This window comes from Telmatherina bonti (assembly GCF_933228915.1).
Source record: "Telmatherina bonti genome assembly, chromosome: 14".
NCBI classification, from domain to species: domain Eukaryota; kingdom Metazoa; phylum Chordata; class Actinopteri; order Atheriniformes; family Telmatherinidae; genus Telmatherina; species Telmatherina bonti.
In genome coordinates this window covers 1,168,365-1,190,284 of record NC_136612.1, presented here as the reverse complement: position 1 = coordinate 1,190,284, position 21,920 = coordinate 1,168,365, and the positions used below count along the sequence as shown (strand labels likewise).

Sequence of the window (21,920 nt, the reverse complement as noted above, 5' to 3'; positions counted from 1 at the left end):
AGATGCAGCGCAATAGACTGTGCAGTGTGGTGGACTCCTCTTCTTCTCTGTTGTGGGACTACAAAGCTAAAGTGTCATCAGCCGATCTTACCAGTCTACATTGGTACCCATTTCTGAAGGAATTGACTTGCATCCTTTCGGTACTTCTGACATCCTTAAAAGGAATTCTGTGAGCCAGGTAATATGTAAGTCTGCTTATTATAAGACCTTTTCCCATCTTCCCTTCTAAATAATGCAAACTGGCTTTTATAAGCCCAACAAGTTTAGTATAATAAGTTTAGAGATGATCAGTTGTTCTAAAGTTGGCCCAGAAACTGTAACCCAAGAGGTTTTCATGAGTACGCTCCATAATTCTCAACATTTTCACACAATCTTCTCCTCTAAAAACAGTTTGACAGAACAGAAAATTGGAGTTTATTTGTACCTGAAAAGCAGCTTTGCCTCTTTGAGGCCTTTATTTAACCAACACTCTATCTCATGGAATCAAATCTAGCCTGGGGATAACCGGGCTCCCCCCTCTTCCCTGGGTGTCCTCATCCAGGGGTGGCTCGGTGTGGGGGCTTGTTGTCGGGCTTGGCAGGGGGTGCTGTTCGCAGGTGGCCTGTGGGTGGGTGTGCCACGTTCCATCCCGGTAGGTGCAGTAACATACTGTCCGCTCATCGATGTTCACGCGCTCGCCTGCTGGGATCACCCTGCTCCCAACAAAGCAGTTGGGACCTGAAAGCACAGAAAGACAGCATAGTAGCTGAGGTCTGTTCCCTCATCCAGTGTCACCAGCATCTTTCCCGCTTTTCTACTGAGTATAGACCAGGGGTGAGCCAGCCAGGGGGAGAGGGAGGACAAGAATTTGTTGGGGGGGGGGGGGGGGGGGGGGTCAGAAAGCATCCACATTAGAGACCCTGTAAGAGTCCTTGTATTCTTCTTGACAAAAAACACCTCATGAAAGGACACATTTCATTGACATGAATCATGCTGTAGCTACTTTAAAGTCAGCTGGCAGCCTTGCTAGCCTCCTGTTTAAATGAAAGTAACCTGGACACTGAGGCCACTTTACAGTTTATTCTCACCTCCCGTTTGAAAATGTTAACTGGCTGAGATGACGTTTGTCTGTTTTGCTTCAGCATATTCAGAAATATACTTAACATTTTTCTGAAAGCAAGAAACGTAAACAACCTGATTCTGGTCCTGTTTGCATCCCGCATTAACAGATGGGAGTTGCTTTATTTGGCAGCTACCTGTGAAACAATCACCAACACCAGTCAGTGGGTACACAGGAAGCCCACTTCATCAGATGCCAAATCCAAACACACATGACGTGAGGGAATTTGGAAGCAGCAAAGAAAAAAACAAAAAGACCATGACGCAACAAACCAAACCATCTTTCCCACTGTCCAGCAGTAGATGGTTCAACTTAATGAAGACTGCCAGACAGCAACACAAGCCAGAAGCCGTTAGCATGGTAGCACACTGCTGCTGAAACTTCTCGCCAAATTCAGAGCTGCTTTTCTATGTCAGAAATAAAGAAGCACATCATAGCATGGTATTATCTCTGCTGCTATTTCTGTAAACACACACACACACACACACACCAATCCCTCTGCTGTGTTAGAGGGACTTAAAGGCTGAAAGCACGCATGACATAACAGGGATGGACGTGTAAGCTGCAGGCAGTTTGAGGTGACGTAACCAGAGCTACACACACTGCCACAATGATGGCTCCAAGTGTCAGTCCATCTCCATCACACTCGTCACGCAGATGTAGATGCTTTTAAGGCCAAGTAAATCCAAAGAATTTCTTCCTGCTTCTACATACATAATCTATAGATCTATTTAGTTTATCCTAGACTTCACTTAAATTAAAATATCACCTTCACTCTGGCGTGTATTAACCATTTACAGATTGGCTCTATGGTCAGACCATGCATAACATATTTACGGCAGAAATAAACATGTTTACAGCAGGAATAAACACGTTTACAGCAGAAATAAACATGTTTATAGCAGAAATAAACATGTTTACGGCATAAATAAACACGTTTACAGCAGAAATAAACATGTTTATAGCAGAAATAAACACGTTTACAGCAGAAATAAACATGTTTATAGTAGAAATAAGTATGTTTACGACAGAAATAAACATGTTTAGATCGGAAATAAATATGTTCACGGCAGAAATAAACACACTAACAGCAGGGATAAACATGTTTACGACAATGATAAACATGTTTTACAGAGGAAATAAACATGTTTACGGCAGAAATAAACATCTTTATATAGGAAATAAATATGTTTACGGCAGAAATAAACATGTTTACAGCAGGAATAAACACGTTTACAGCAGAAATAAACATGTTTACGGCATAAATAAAGACGTTTACAGCAGAAATAAACATGTTTATAGCAGAAATAAACATGTTTACGGCAAAAATAAACACACTAACAGCAGGAACAAACATGTTTATGACAATGATAAAGATGTTTACAGAGGAAATAAACATGTTTACGGCAGAAATAAACACGCTAACAGCAGAAATAAACACGTTTACGACAATGATCAACATGTTTACAGAGGAAATAAACATGTTTACGGCAGAAATAAACATGTTTACATCGGAAATAAATATGTTTACGGCAGAAATAAACACGCTAACAGCAGAAATAAACACGTTTACAGCAGGAATAAACATGTTTATAGCAGAAATAAACACGTATACAGCATAAATAAACATGTTTACAGCAGAAATAAACATATTTACGGCAGTAGAAAACATGTTTATAGAAGATATAAATATGTTTACGACAGAAATAAACATGTTTACAGCAGAAATAAACACGTTTACAGCAGAAATAAACACGTTAACAGCAGAAATAAACATGTTTACGGCAAAAATAAACACGATAACAGCAGGAATAAACACGTTTACAGCAGAAATAAACATGTTTACGACAGAAATAAACATGTTTACAGCAGGAATAAATATGTTTACAGCAGAAATAAACACCTTTACAGCAGAAATAAACATGTTTACGGCATAAATAAACACGTTTACAGCAGAAATAAACATGTTTACAGCAGAAATAAACACGTTAACAGCAGAAATAAACATGTTTACGGCAAAAATAAACACGATAACAGCAGGAATAAACACGTTTACGACAAAAATAAACATGTTTACAGAGGAAATAAACATGTTTACAGTAGGAATAAACATGTTTACAGCAGAAATAAACATGTTTACAGAGGAAATAAACATGTTTACGACAGAAATAAACATGTTTACGGCAGAAATAAACATGTTTACAGGGGAAATAAATATGTTTACGGCAGAAATAAACACGCTAAAAGCAGAAATAAACATGTTTACAGCAGAAATAAACATGTTCACAGCAGAAATGAACATGTTTACGGCAGAAATAAACATGTTCACAGCAGAAATAAACATGTTCACAGCAGAAATAAACATGTTTACAGCAGAAATAAACATGTTTACAGCAGGAATAAACATGTTTACGGCGGAAATGAACATGCTTACAGCTGTAATAAACATATTTACAGCAGGAATAAACATGTTTACAGCAGAAATAAACATGATTACAGCAGAAATAAACATGTTTACAGCAGGAATAAACATGTTTACAACAGAAATAAACATGTTTACAGCATGAATAAATATGTTTACAGCAGGAATAAACACCTTTAAAGCAGAAATAAACATATTTACGGCAGTAAAAAACATGTTTATAGAAGATATAAACATGTTTACGACAGAAATAAACACGTTTACAGCAGAAATAATCACGTTTACTGCAGAAATAAACACATTAACAGCAGAAATAAACATGTTTACGGCAAAAATAAACACGATAACAGCAGGAATAAACACGTTTACGACAGAAATAGACATGTTTACAGAGGAAATAAACATGTTTACAGCAGGAATAAACATGTTTACAGCAGAAATAAACATGTTTGCAGAGGAAATAAACATGTTTACGACAGAAATAAACATGTTTACGGCAGAAATAAACATGTTTACATAGGAAATAAATATGTTTACGGCAGAAATAAACACGCTAACAGCATAAACAAACATGTTTACGGCATAAATAAACATGTTTACAGGAGAAATAAACATGTTTACGGCAAAAATAAACACACTAACAGCAGGGATAAACATGTTTACGACAATGATAAACATGTTTTACAGAGGAAATAAACATGTTTACGGCAGAAATAAACATGTTTATATAGGAAATAAATATGTTTACGGCAGAAATAAACACGCTAACAGCAGAAATAAACACGTTTACGACAATGATCAACATGTTTACAGAGGAAATAAATATGTTTACGGCAGAAATAAACTTGTTTATAGCAGAAATAAACACGTTTACAGCAGAAATAAACATGTTTATAGCAGAAATAAACATGTTTACGACAGAAATAAACATGTTTACGGCAGAAATAAACATGTTTACATAGGAAATAAATATGTTTACGGCAGAAATAAACACGCTAACAGCATAAAAAAACATGTTTACGGCATAAATAAACATGTTTACAGGAGAAATAAACATGTTTACGGCAAAAATAAACACACTAACAGCAGGGATAAACATGTTTACGACAATGATAAACATGTTTTACAGAGGAAATAAACATGTTTACGGCAGAAATAAACATGTTTATATAGGAAATAAATATGTTTACAGAGGAAATAAACATGTTTACGACAGAAATAAACATGTTTACGGCAGAAATAAACACGATAACAGCAGGAATAAACACGTTTACGACAAAAATAAACATGTTTACAGAGGAAATAAACATGTTTACAGTAGGAATAAACATGTTTACAGCAGAAATAAACATGTTTACAGAGGAAATAAACATGTTTACGACAGAAATAAACATGTTTACGGCAGAAATAAACATGTTTACAGGGGAAATAAATATGTTTACGGCAGAAATAAACACGCTAAAAGCAGAAATAAACATGTTTACAGCAGAAATAAACATGTTCACAGCAGAAATGAACATGTTTACGGCAGAAATAAACATGTTCACAGCAGAAATAAACATGTTCACAGCAGAAATAAACATGTTTACAGCAGAAATAAACATGTTTACAGCAGGAATAAACATGTTTACGGCGGAAATGAACATGCTTACAGCTGTAATAAACATATTTACAGCAGGAATAAACATGTTTACAGCAGAAATAAACATGATTACAGCAGAAATAAACATGTTTACAGCAGGAATAAACATGTTTACAACAGAAATAAACATGTTTACAGCATGAATAAATATGTTTACAGCAGGAATAAACACCTTTAAAGCAGAAATAAACATATTTACGGCAGTAAAAAACATGTTTATAGAAGATATAAACATGTTTACGACAGAAATAAACACGTTTACAGCAGAAATAATCACGTTTACTGCAGAAATAAACACATTAACAGCAGAAATAAACATGTTTACGGCAAAAATAAACACGATAACAGCAGGAATAAACACGTTTACGACAGAAATAGACATGTTTACAGAGGAAATAAACATGTTTACAGCAGGAATAAACATGTTTACAGCAGAAATAAACATGTTTGCAGAGGAAATAAACATGTTTACGACAGAAATAAACATGTTTACGGCAGAAATAAACATGTTTACATAGGAAATAAATATGTTTACGGCAGAAATAAACACGCTAACAGCATAAACAAACATGTTTACGGCATAAATAAACATGTTTACAGGAGAAATAAACATGTTTACGGCAAAAATAAACACACTAACAGCAGGGATAAACATGTTTACGACAATGATAAACATGTTTTACAGAGGAAATAAACATGTTTACGGCAGAAATAAACATGTTTATATAGGAAATAAATATGTTTACGGCAGAAATAAACACGCTAACAGCAGAAATAAACACGTTTACGACAATGATCAACATGTTTACAGAGGAAATAAATATGTTTACGGCAGAAATAAACTTGTTTATAGCAGAAATAAACACGTTTACAGCAGAAATAAACATGTTTATAGCAGAAATAAACATGTTTACGACAGAAATAAACATGTTTACGGCAGAAATAAACATGTTTACATAGGAAATAAATATGTTTACGGCAGAAATAAACACGCTAACAGCATAAAAAAACATGTTTACGGCATAAATAAACATGTTTACAGGAGAAATAAACATGTTTACGGCAAAAATAAACACACTAACAGCAGGGATAAACATGTTTACGACAATGATAAACATGTTTTACAGAGGAAATAAACATGTTTACGGCAGAAATAAACATGTTTATATAGGAAATAAATATGTTTACAGAGGAAATAAACATGTTTACGACAGAAATAAACATGTTTACGGCAGAAATAAACATGTTTACAGGGGAAATAAATATGTTTACGGCATAAGTAAACACGTTTACAGCAGACATAAACATGTTTATAGCAGAAATAAACATGTTTACATAGGAAATAAATATGTTTACGGCAGAAATAAACACGTTTATATAGGAAATAAATATGTTTACGGCAGAAATAAACATGTTTATATAGGAAATAAATATGTTTACGGCAGAAATAAACATGTTTACAGCAGGAATAAACACGTTTACAGCAGAAATAAACATGTTTACGGCATAAATAAACACATTTACAGCAGAAATAAACATGTTTATAGCAGAAATAAACATGTTTACGGCAAAAATAAACACACTAACAGCAGGAACAAACATGTTTATGACAATGATAAAGATGTTTACAGAGGAAATAAACATGTTTACGGCAGAAATAAACACGCTAACAGCAGAAATAAACACGTTTACGACAATGATCAACATGTTTACAGAGGAAATAAACATGTTTACGGCAGAAATAAACATGTTTATAGCATAAATAAACACGTTTACAGCAGAAATAAACATGTTTATAGCAGAAATAAACATGTTTACGACAGAAATAAACATGTTTAGATCGGAAATAAATATGTTCACGGCAGAAATAAACACACTAACAGCAGGGATAAACACGTTTACGACAATGATCAACATGTTTACAGAGGAAATAAACATGTTTACGGCAGAAATAAACATGTTTATAGCATAAATAAACACGTTTACAGCAGAAATAAACATGTTTATAGCAGAAATAAACATGTTTACGACAGAAATAAACATGTTTAGATCGGAAATAAATATGTTCACGGCAGAAATAAACACACTAACAGCAGAAATAAACACCTTTACAGCAGAAATAAACATGTTTACGGCATAAATAAACACGTTTACAGCAGAAATAAACATGTTTACAGCAGAAATAAACACGTTAACAGCAGAAATAAACATGTTTACGGCAAAAATAAACACAATAACAGCAGGAATAAACACGTTTATGACAAAAATAAACATGTTTACAGAGGAAATAAACATGTTTACAGCAGGAATAAACATGTTTACAGCAGAAATAAACATGTTTACAGAGGAAATAAACATGTTTACGACAGAAATAAACATGTTTACGGCAGAAATAAACATGTTTACAGGGGAAATAAATATGTTTACGGCATAAATAAACACGTTTACAGCAGAAATAAACATGTTTATAGCAGAAATAAACATGTTTACATTGGAAATAAATATGTTTACGGCAGAAATAAACACGCTAACAGCAGAAATAAACATGTTTACGGCATAAACAAACACGTTTACGGCAGAAATAAACATGTTTATAGCAGAAATAAACATGTTTACATCGGAAATAAATATGTTTACGGCAGAAATAAACACGCTAACAGCAGAAATAAACACGTTTACAGCAGGAATAAACATGTTTATAGCAGAAATAAACACGTTTAGAGCATAGATAAACATGTTCACAGCAGAAATAAACATGTTTACATAGGAAATAAATATGTTTACGGCAGAAATAAACACGCTAACAGCAGAAATAAACATGTTTACAGCAGAAATAAACATGTTTACAGCAGAAATAAACATGTTTACAGCAGGAATAAACATGTTTACGGCGGAAATGAACATGCTTACAGCTGTAATAAACATATTTACAGCAGGAATAAACATGTTTACAGCAGAAATAAACATGATTACAGCAGAAATAAACATGTTTACAGCAGGAATAAACATGTTTACAACAGAAATAAACATGTTTACAGCATGAATAAATATGTTTACAGCAGGAATAAACACCTTTAAAGCAGAAATAAACATATTTACGGCAGTAAAAAACATGTTTATAGAAGATATAAACATGTTTACGACAGAAATAAACACGTTTACAGCAGAAATAATCACGTTTACAGCAGAAATAAACACATTAACAGCAGAAATAAACATGTTTACGGCAAAAATAAACACGATAACAGCAGGAATAAACACGTTTACGACAGAAATAGACATGTTTACAGAGGAAATAAACATGTTTACAGCAGGAATAAACATGTTTACAGCAGAAATAAACATGTTTGCAGAGGAAATAAACATGTTTACGACAGAAATGTTTATTTCCTCTGCAAACATGTGTATTTCTGCCGTAAACATCTTTATGTTTACGACAGAAATAAACATGTTTACGGCAGAAATAAACACGTTTACATAGGAAATAAATATGTTTAAGGCAGAAATAAACACGCTAACAGCATAAAAAAACATGTTTACGGCATAAATAAACATGTTTACAGGAGAAATAAACATGTTTACGGCAAAAATAAACACAATAACAGCAGGGATAAACATGTTTACGACAATGATAAACATGTTTTACAGAGGAAATAAACATGTTTACGGCAGAAATAAACATGTTTATATAGGAAATAAATATGTTTACGGCAGAAATAAACACGCTAACAGCAGAAATAAACACGTTTACGACAATGATCAACATGTTTACAGAGGAAATAAACATGTTTACGGCAGAAATAAACATGTTTACATCGGAAATAAATATGTTTACGGCAAAAATAAACACGCTAACAGCAGAAATAAACACGTTTACATCAGGAATAAACATGTTTACAGCAGAAATAAACATGTTTACGGCAGAAATAAACATGTTTACATGGGAAATAAATATGTTTACGGCAGAAATAAACATGTTTACATCGGAAATAAATATGTTTACGGCAAAAATAAACACGCTAACAGCAGAAATAAACACGTTTACATCAGGAATAAACATGTTTACAGCAGAAATAAACATGTTTACGGCATAAATAAACACGTTTACAGCAGAAATAAACATGTTTATAGCAGAAATAAACATGTTTACATCGGAAATAAATATGTTTACGGCAGAAATAAACACGCTAACAGCAGAAATAAACACGTTTACAGCAGGAATAAACATGTTTATAGCAGAAATAAACACGTTTACAGCATAAATAATCACGTTTACAGCAGAAATAAACATGTTTATGGCAGAAATAAACATGTTCACAGCAGAAATAAACATGTTTACGGCAGAAATAAACATGTTCACAGAAGAAAGAAACATGTTTACGGCAGAAATAAACATGTTTACGGCAGAAATAAACATGTTTACAGAAGGAATAAACACGTTTATAGCAGAAATAAACATGTTCACAGCAGAAATAAACATGTTTATGGCAGAAATAAACATGTTTACAGCAGAAATAAACATATTTACGGCAGTAAAAAACATGTTTATAGAAGATATAAACATGTTTACGACAGAAATAAACACGTTTACAGCAAAAATAAACACACTAACAGCAGGGATAAACATGTTTACGACAATGATAAACATGTTTTACATAGGAAATAAATATGTTTACGGCAGAAATAAACATGTTTACGGCAGAAATAAAAATATTTACATCGGAAATAAATATGTTTACGGCAGAAACAAACATGCTAACAGCAGAAATAAACACGTTTATAGCAGGAATAAACTTGTTTATAGCAGAAATAAACACATTTACAGCATAAATAAACATGTTTACAGCGGAAATAAACACGTTTACAGCAGAAATAAACATGTTTACAGCAGAAATAAACATGTTCACAGCAGAAAGAAACATGTTTACGGCAGAAATAAACACGTTTACATGGGAAATAAATATGTTTACGGCAGAAATAAACATGTTTACATCGGAAATAAATATGTTTACGGCAAAAATAAACACGCTAACAGCAGAAATAAACACGTTTACATCAGGAATAAACATGTTTACAGCAGAAATAAACATGTTTACGGCATAAATAAACACGTTTACAGCAGAAATAAACATGTTTATAGCAGAAATAAACATGTTTACATCGGAAATAAATATGTTTACGGCAGAAATAAACACGCTAACAGCAGAAATAAACACGTTTACAGCAGGAATAAACATGTTTATAGCAGAAATAAACACGTTTACAGCATAAATAATCACGTTTACAGCAGAAATAAACATGTTTATGGCAGAAATAAACATGTTCACAGCAGAAATAAACATGTTTACGGCAGAAATAAACATGTTCACAGCAGAAATAAACATGTTTACGGCAGAAATAAACATGTTCACAGCAGAAATAAACATGTTTATGGCAGAAATAAACATGTTTACAGCAGAAATAAACATATTTACGGCAGTAAAAAACATGTTTATAGAAGATATAAACATGTTTACGACAGAAATAAACACGTTTACAGCAAAAATAAACACTAACAGCAGGGATAAACATGTTTACGACAATGATAAACATGTTTTACATAGGAAATAAATATGTTTACGGCAGAAATAAACATGTTTACGGCATAAATAAACAAGCTTACAGCAGAAATAAACATGTTTATAGCAGAAATGAACATGTTTACGGCAAAAATATACACACTAACAGCAGGAACAAACATGTTTACGACAAAGATAAACATGTTTACAGAGGAAATAAACATGTTTACGACAGAAATAAACATGTTTACATCGGAAATAAATATGTTTACGGACGAAATAAACACGCTAACAGCAGAAATAAACACGTTTACGACAATGATAAACATGTTTACAGAGAAAATAAACATATTTATAGCAGAAATAAACACGTTTCAAGCATAAATAAACATGTTTACAGCAGAAATAAACACGTTTACAGCAGGAATAAACATGTTTACAGAAGAAATAAACATGTTCACACCAGAAATAAACATGCTTACAGCTGTAATAAACATATTTACGGCAGAAATAAACACGCTAACAGCAGAAATAAACACGTTTACAGCAGGAATAAACATGTTTATAGCAGAAATAAACACGTTTACAGCATAAATAAACAATTTTACAGCAGAAATAAACACGTTTACAGCAGAAATAAACATATTCACAGCAGAAATAAACACATTTACAGCGGAAATGAACATGCTTACAGCTGTAATAAACATATTTACAGCAGGAATAAACATGTTTACAGCAGAAATAAACAAGTTTACAGCAGAAATAAACATGTTTACAGCAGAAATAAACATGTTCACAGCAGGAATAAACATGTTTACGACAGAAATGAACATGTTTACAGCATAACTAAATATGTTTACAGCAGGAATAAACACGTTTACAGCAGAAATAAACATGTTTACGGCAAAAATAAACACACTAACAGCAGAAATAAACATGTTTACGACAAAAATAAACATGTTTACAGCAGGAATAAACATGTTTACGACAGAAATAAACATGTTTACAGCATAAATAAATATGTTTACAGCAGGAATAAACACGTTTACAGAAGAAATAAACATGTTCACAGCAGGAATAAACATGTTTACGACAGAAATAAACATGTTTACAGCATAAATAAATATGTTTACAGCAGGAATAAACACGTTTACAGCAGAAATAAACATGTTTACGGCAAAAATAAACACACTAACAGCAGAAATAAACATGTTTACGACAAAAACAAACATGTTTACAGCAGGAATAAACATGTTTACGACAGAAATAAACATGTTTACAGCATGAATAAATATGTTTACAGCAGGAATAAACACGTTTACAGAAGAAATAAACATGTTCACACCAGAAATAAACATGCTTACAGCTGTAATAAACATATTTACAGCAGGAATAAACATGTTTACAGCATGAATAAACATGTTTACAGCAGGAATAAACATGTTTACATAGGAAATAAACATGTTTACAGCAGAAATAAACATATTTACGGCAGAAATAAATATGTTTACGGCATAAATAAACACGTTTACAGGAGAAATAAACATGTTTATAGCAGAAATAAACATGCTTACAGCTGTAATAAACATATTTACGGCAGAAATAAACACGCTAACAGCAGAAATAAACACGTTTACAGCAGGAATAAACATGTTTATAGCAGAAATAAACACGTTTACAGCAGAAATAAACATGTTTACAGCAGAAATAAACACGTTTACAGCAGAAATAAACATATTCACAGCAGAAATAAACACGTTTATGGCGGAAACGAACATGCTTACAGCTGTAATAAACATATTTACAGCAGGAATAAAAATGTTTACAGCAGAAATAAACATGTTTACGGCAAAAATAAACACACTAACAGCAGAAATAAACATGTTTACGACAAAAATAAACATGTTTACGGCAGAAATAAATATGTTTACGACAGAAATAAACATGTTTACAGAGGAAATAAACATATTTACAGCAGGAATAAACATGTTTACAGCATGAATAAACATGTTTACAGCAGGAATAAACATGTTTACATAGGAAATAAACATGTTTACAGCAGAAATAAACATATTTACGGCAGAAATAAATATGTTTACGGCATAAATAAACACGTTTACAGGAGAAATAAACATGTTTATAGCAGAAATAAACATGCTTACAGCTGTAATAAACATATTTACGGCAGAAATAAACACGCTAACAGCAGAAATAAACACGTTTACAGCAGGAATAAACATGTTTATAGCAGAAATAAACACGTTTACAGCAGAAATAAACATGTTTACAGCAGAAATAAACACGTTTACAGCAGAAATAAACATATTCACAGCAGAAATAAACACGTTTATGGCGGAAACGAACATGCTTACAGCTGTAATAAACATATTTACAGCAGGAATAAAAATGTTTACAGCAGAAATAAACATGTTTACGGCAAAAATAAACACACTAACAGCAGAAATAAACATGTTTACGACAAAAATAAACATGTTTACGGCAGAAATAAATATGTTTACGACAGAAATAAACATGTTTACAGAGGAAATAAACACGTTTACAGCAGAAATAAACACGTTTACAGCAGAAATAAACATATTTACGGCAAAAATAAACACGATAACAGCAGGAATAAACACGTTTACGACAGAAATAAACATGTTTACAGAGGAAATAAACACGTTTACAGCAGAAATAAACATGTTTACGGCAGAAATAAAACATGTTTACAGAAGGAATAAACACATTTACAGCAGAAATAAACACGTTTACAGCAGAAATAAACATGTTTACGGCAGAAATAAACATGTTTACATAGGAAATAAATATGTTTACGGCAGAAATAAATATGTTTACAGCAGGAATAAACAAGTTTACAGCAGAAATAAACATGTTTACAGCAGAAATAAACATGTTCACAGCAGAAATAAACATGTTCACAGCAGGAATAAACATGTTTACGACCGAAATAAACATGTTTACAGCATAAATAAATATGGTTACAGCAGGAATAAACACGTTTACAGCAGAAATAAACATGTTTACGGCAAAAATAAACACACTAACAGCAGCAATAAACATGTTTACGACAAAAATAAACATGTTTACAGCAGGAATAAACATGTTTACGACAGAAATAAACATATTTACAGCATAAATAAATATGTTTACAGCAGGAATAAACACGTTTACAGAAGAAATAAACATGTTCACACCAGAAATAAACATGCTTACAGCTGTAATAAACATATTTACAGCATGAATAAACATGTTTACAGCAGGAATAAACATGTTTACATAGGAAATAAACATGTTTACAGCAGAAATAAACATGTTTACGGCAGAAATAAATATGTTTACGGCATAAATAAACACGTTTACAGGAGAAATATACATGTTTATAGCAGAAATAAACATGCTTACAGCTGTAATAAACATATTTACGGCAGAAATAAACACGCTAACAGCAGAAATAAACACGTTTACAGCAGGAATAAACATGTTTATAGCAGAAATAAACACGTTTACAGCAGAAATAAACATGTTTACAGCAGAAATAAACACGTTTACAGCAGAAATAAACATATTCACAGCAGAAATAAACACGTTTACGGCGGAAATGAACATGCTTACAGCTGTAATAAACATATTTACAGCAGGAATAAACATGTTTACAGCAGAAATAAACATGTTTACGGCAAAAATAAACACACTAACAGCAGAAATAAACATGTTTACGACAAAAATAAACATGTTTACGGCAGAAATAAATATGTTTACGACAGAAATAAACATGTTTCCAGAGAAAATAAACATGTTTACAGCAGAAATAAACACGTTTACAGCAGAAATAAACATATTTACGGCAAAAATAAACACGATAACAGCAGGAATAAACACGTTTACGACAGAAATAAACATGTTTACAGAGGAAATAAACACGTTTACAGCAGAAATAAACATGTTTACGACAGAAATAAAACATGTTTACAGAAGGAATAAACACATTTACAGCAGAAATAAACACATTTACAGCAGAAATAAACACGTTTACAGCAGAAATAAACATGTTTACGGCAGAAATAAACACGCTAACAGCAGAAATAAACATGTTTACGACAAAAATAAACATGTTTACAGCAGGAATAAACATGTTTACGACAGAAATAAACATGTTTACAGCATAAATAAATATGTTTACAGCAGGAATAAACACGTTTACAGAAGAAATAAACATGGTCACACCAGAAATAAACATGCTTACAGCTGTAATAAACATATTTACAGCAGGAATAAACATGTTTACAGCAGACATAAACAAGTTTACAGCAGAAATAAACATGTTTACAGCATGAATAAACATGTTTACAGCAGGAATAAACATGTTTACATAGGAAATAAACATGTTTACAGCAGAAATAAACATGTTTACGGCAGAAATAAATATGTTTACGGCATAAATAAACACGTTTACAGGAGAAATAAACATGTTTATAGCAGAAATAAACATGCTTACAGCTGTAATAAACATATTTACGGCAGAAATAAAACATGTTTACAGCAGAAATAAACACGTTTACAGCAGGAATAAACATGTTTATAGCAGAAATAAACACGTTTACAGCAGAAATAAACATGTTTACAGCAGAAATAAACACGTTTACAGCAGAAATAAACATATTCACAGCAGAAATAAACACGTTTACGGCGGAAATGAACATGCTTACAGCTGTAATAAACATATTTACAGCAGGAATAAACATGTTTACAGCAGAAATAAACATGTTTACGGCAAAAATAAACACACTAACAGCAGAAATAAACATGTTTACGACAAAAATAAACATGTTTACGGCAGAAATAAATATGTTTACAGCAGAAATAAACATGTTTACGGCAGAAATAAAACATGTTTACAGAAGGAATAAACACATTTACAGCAGAAATAAACACATTTACAGCAGAAATAAACACGTTTACAGCAGAAATAAACATGTTTACGGCAGAAATAAACATGTTTACATAGGAAATAAATATGTTTACGGCAGAAATAAATATGTTTACAGCAGGAATAAACAAGTTTACAGCAGAAATAAACATGTTTACAGCAGAAATAAACATGTTCACAGCAGAAATAAACATGTTCACAGCAGGAATAAACATGTTTACGACCGAAATAAACATGTTTACAGCATAAATAAATATGTTTACAGCAGGAATAAACACGTTTACAGCAGAAATAAACATGTTTACGGCAAAAATAAACACACTAACAGCAGCAATAAACATGTTTACGACAAAAATAAACATGTTTACAGCAGGAATAAACATGTTTACGACAGAAATAAACATGTTTACAGCATAAATAAATATGTTTACAGCAGGAATAAACACGTTTACAGAAGAAATAAACATGTTCACACCAGAAATAAACATGCTTACAGCTGTAATAAACATATTTACAGCAGGAATAAACATGTTTACAGCATGAATAAACATGTTTACAGCAGGAATAAACATGTTTACATAGGAAATAAACATGTTTACAGCAGAAATAAACATGTTTACGGCAGAAATAAATATGTTTACGGCATAAATAAACACGTTTACAGGAGAAATAAACATGTTTATAGCAGAAATAAACATGCTTACAGCTGTAATAAACATATTTACGGCAGAAATAAACACACTAACAGCAGAAATAAACACGTTTACAGCAGGAATAAACATGTTTATAGCAGAAATAAACACGCTTACAGCAGAAATAAACATGTTTACAGCAGAAATAAACACGTTTACAGCAGAAATAAACATATTCACAGCAGAAATAAACACGTTTACGGCGGAAATGAACATGCTTACAGCTGTAATAAACATATTTACAGCAGGAATAAACATGTTTACAGCAGAAATAAACATGTTTACTGCAAAAATAAACACACTAACAGCAGAAATAAACATGTTTACGACAAAAATAAACATGTTTACGGCAGAAATAAATATGTTTACGACAGAAATAAACATGTTTACAGAGAAAATAAACATGTTTACAGCAGAAATAAACACGTTTACAGCAGAAATAAACATATTTACGGCAAAAATAAACACGATAACAGCAGGAATAAACACGTTTACAACAGAAATAAACATGTTTACAGAGGAAATAAACACGTTTACAGCAGAAATAAACATGTTTACGGCAGAAATAAAACATGTTTACAGAAGGAATAAACACATTTACAGCAGAAATAAACACATTTACAGCAGAAATAAACACGTTTACAGCAGAAATAAACATGTTTACGGCAGAAATAAACATGTTTACATAGGAAATAAATATGTTTACGGCAGAAATAAAAACGCTAACAGCAGAAATCAACATGTTTACGGCAGAAATCAACATGTTTACAGAAGGAATAAACACGTTTACAGCAGAAATAAACATTTTCACGGCAGAAATAAACATGTTTATGGCAGAAATAAATATGTTTACAGCAGGAATAAACAAGTTTACAGCAGAAATAAACATGTTTACAGCAGAAATAAACATGTTTACAGCAGGAATAAACATGTTTACGACAGAAATAAACATGTTTACAGCATAAATAAATATGTATACAGCAGGAATAAACACGTTTACACAAGAAATAAACATGTTCACATCAGAAATAAACATGCTTACAGCTGTAATAAACATATTTACAGCAGGAATAAACATGTTTACAGCAGACATAAACAAGTTTACAGCAGAAATAAACATGTTTACAGCATGAATAAACATGTTTACAGCAGGAATAAACATGTTTACATAGGAAATAAACATGTTTACAGCAGAAATAAACATGTTTACGGCAGAAATAAATATGTTTACAGCAGGAATAAACACGTTTACAGCAGAAATAAACATGTTTACAGCATAAATAAACATGTTTACAGCAGAAATAAACATGTTTACGACAGAAATAAAACATGTTTACAGAAGGAATAAACACATTTACAGCAGAAATAAACACATTTACAGCAGAAATAAACACGTTTACAGCAGAAATAAACATGTTTACGGCAGAAATAAACACGCTAACAGCAGAAATAAACATGTTTACGACAAAAATAAACATGTTTACAGCAGGAATAAACATGTTTACGACAGAAATAAACATGTTTACAGCATAAATAAATATGTTTACAGCAGGAATAAACACGTTTACAGAAGAAATAAACATGTTCACACCAGAAATAAACATGCTTACAGCTGTAATAAACATATTTACAGCAGGAATAAACATGTTTACAGCAGACATAAACAAGTTTACAGCAGAAATAAACATGTTTACAGCATGAATAAACATGTTTACAGCAGGAATAAACATGTTTACATAGGAAATAAACATGTTTACAGCAGAAATAAACATGTTTACGGCAGAAATAAATATGTTTACGGCATAAATAAACACGTTTACAGGAGAAATAAACATGTTTATAGCAGAAATAAACATGCTTACAGCTGTAATAAACATATTTACGGCAGAAATAAACACGCTAACAGCAGAAATAAACACGTTTACAGCAGGAATAAACATGTTTATAGCAGAAATAAACACGTTTACAGCAGAAATAAACACGTTTACAGCAGAAATAAACACGTTTACAGCAGGAATAAACATGTTTATAGCAGAAATAAACACGTTTACAGCAGAAATAAACACGTTTACAGCAGAAATAAACATATTCACAGCAGAAATAAACACGTTTACGGCGGAAATGAACATGCTTACAGCTGTAATAAACATATTTACAGCAGGAATAAACATGTTTACAGCAGAAATATACATGTTTACGGCAAAAATAAACACACTAACAGCAGAAATAAACATGTTTACGACAAAAATAAACATGTTTACGGCAGAAATAAATATGTTTACAGCAGAAATAAACATGTTTACGGCAGAAATAAAACATGTTTACAGAAGGAATAAACACATTTACAGCAGAAATAAACACATTTACAGCAGAAATAAACACGTTTACAGCAGAAATAAACATGTTTACACCAGAAATAAACATGTTTACATAGGAAATAAATATGTTTACGGCAGAAATAAATATGTTTACAGCAGGAATAAACAAGTTTACAGCAGAAATAAACATGTTTACAGCAGAAATAAACATGTTCACAGCAGAAATAAACATGTTCACAGCAGGAATAAACATGTTTACGACCGAAATAAACATGTTTACAGCATAAATAAATATGTTTACAGCAGGAATAAACACGTTTACAGCAGAAATAAACATGTTTACGGCAAAAATAAACACACTAACAGCAGCAATAAACATGTTTACGACAAAAATAAACATGTTTACAGCAGGAATAAACATGTTTACGACAGAAATAAACATGTTTACAGCATAAATAAATATGTTTACAGCAGGAATAAACACGTTTACAGAAGAAATAAACATGTTCACACCAGAAATAAACATGTTTACGGCAGAAATAAACATGTTTACATAGGAAATAAATATGTTTACGGCAGAAATAAACACGCTAACAGCAGAAATAAACATGTTTACAGCAGAAATAAACATGTTTACGGCAGAAATCAACATGTTTACAGAAGGAATAAACACATTTACAGCAGAAATAAACACATTTACAGCAGAAATAAACACGTTTACAGCAGAAATAAACATGTTTACATAGGAAATAAATATGTTTACGGCAGAAATAAACACGCTAACAGCAGAAATAAACATGTTTACAGCAGAAATAAACATGTTTACGGCAGAAATCAACATGTTTACAGAAGGAATAAACACGTTTACAGCAGAAATAAACATTTTCACGGCAGAAATAAACATGTTTATGGCAGAAATAAATATGTTTACAGCAGGAATAAACAAGTTTACAGCAGAAATAAACATGTTTACAGCAGAAATAAACATGTTTACAGCAGGAATAAACATGTTTACGACAGAAATAAACATGTTTACAGCATAAATAAATATGTATACAGCAGGAATAAACACGTTTACACAAGAAATAAACATGTTCACACCAGAAATAAACATGCTTACAGCTGTAATAAACATATTTACAGCAGGAATAAACATGTTTACAGCAGACATAAACAAGTTTACAGCAGAAATAAACATGTTTACAGCATGAATAAACATGTTTACAGCAGGAATAAACATGTTTACATAGGAAATAAACATGTTTACAGCAGAAATAAACATGTTTACGGCAGAAATAAATATGTTTACGGCATTAATAAACACGTTTACAGGAGAAATAAACATGTTTATAGCAGAAATAAACATGCTTACAGCTGTAATAAACATATTTACGGCAGAAATAAAACATGTTTACAGCAGAAATAAACACGTTTACAGCAGGAATAAACATGTTTATAGCAGAAATAAACACGTTTACAGCAGAAATAAACATGTTTACAGCAGAAATAAACACGTTTACAGCAGAAATAAACATATTCACAGCAGAAATAAACACGTTTACGGCGGAAATGAACATGCTTACAGCTGTAATAAACATATTTACAGCAGGAATAAACATGTTTACAGCAGAAATAAACATGTTTACGGCAAAAATAAACACACTAACAGCAGAAATAAACATGTTTACGACAAAAATAAACATGTTTACGGCAGAAATAAATATGTTTACAGCAGAAATAAACATGTTTACGGCAGAAATAAAACATGTTTACAGAAGGAATAAACACATTTACAGCAGAAATAAACACATTTACAGCAGAAATAAACACGTTTACAGCAGAAATAAACATGTTTACGGCAGAAATAAACATGTTTACATAGGAAATAAATATGTTTACGGCAGAAATAAATATGTTTACAGCAGGAATAAACAAGTTTACAGCAGAAATAAACATGTTTACAGCAGAAATAAACATGTTCACAGCAGAAATAAACATGTTCACAGCAGGAATAAACATGTTTACGACCGAAATAAACATGTTTACAGCATAAATAAATATGTTTACAGCAGGAATAAACACGTTTACAGCAGAAATAAACATGTTTACGGCAAAAATAAACACACTAACAGCAGCAATAAACATGTTTACGACAAAAATAAACATGTTTACAGCAGGAATAAACATGTTTACGACAGAAATAAACATGTTTACAGCATAAATAAATATGTTTACAGCAGGAATAAACACGTTTACAGAAGAAATAAACATGTTCACACCAGAAATAAACATGCTTACAGCTGTAATAAACATATTTACAGCAGGAATAAACATGTTTACAGCATGAATAAACATGTTTACAGCAGGAATAAACATGTTTACATAGGAAATAAACATGTTTACAGCAGAAATAAACATGTTTACGGCAGAAATAAATATGTTTACGGCATAAATAAAAACGTTTACAGGAGAAATAAACATGTTTATAGCAGAAATAAACATGCTTACAGCTGTAATAAACATATTTACGGCAGAAATAAACACGCTAACAGCAGAAATAAACACGTTTACAGCAGGAATAAACATGTTTATAGCAGAAATAAACACGCTTACAGCAGAAATAAACATGTTTACAGCAGAAATAAACACGTTTACAGCAGAAATAAACATATTCACAGCAGACATAAACAAGTTTACAGCAGAAATAAACATGTTTACAGCATGAATAAACATGTTTACAGCAGGAATAAACATGTTTACGACAGAAATAAACATGTTTACAGCATAAATAAACATATTTACGGCAAAAATAAACACGATAACAGCAGGAATAAACACGTTTAAAACAGAAATAAACATGTTTACAGAGGAAATAAACACGTTTACAGCAGAAATAAACATGTTTACGGCAGAAATAAAACATGTTTACAGAAGGAATAAACACATTTACAGCAGAAATAAACACATTTACAGCAGAAATAAACACGTTTACAGCAGAAATAAACATGTTTACAGCAGAAATAAACATGTTTACATAGGAAATAAATATGTTTACGGCAGAAATAAACACGCTAACAGCAGAAATAAACATGTTTATGGCAGAAATAAACATGTTCACAGCAGAAATAAACATGTTTACGGCAGAAATCAACATGTTTACAGAAGGAATAAACACGTTTACAGCAGAAATAAACATTTTCACGGCAGAAATATGTTTATGGCAGAAATAAATATGTTTACA

General features: G+C 31.6%; 1 protein-coding gene across 1 annotated transcript in view; it reads right to left on the bottom strand.

Moving 5' to 3' along the window:
* Positions 1 to 475: 475 nt before the first annotated feature.
* The window catches only part of LOC306765236 (von Willebrand factor C domain-containing protein 2-like), a gene marked incomplete at both ends in the record, with an annotated part of 107,064 nt that continues 85,619 nt past the window's right edge, over positions 476 to 21,920 (bottom strand). The window contains one exon of the mRNA XM_079252638.1: positions 476 to 717. Coding sequence (XP_079108764.1) covers positions 476 to 717 — 242 coding nt within the window. The remainder of the gene's footprint in view (positions 718 to 21,920) is intronic.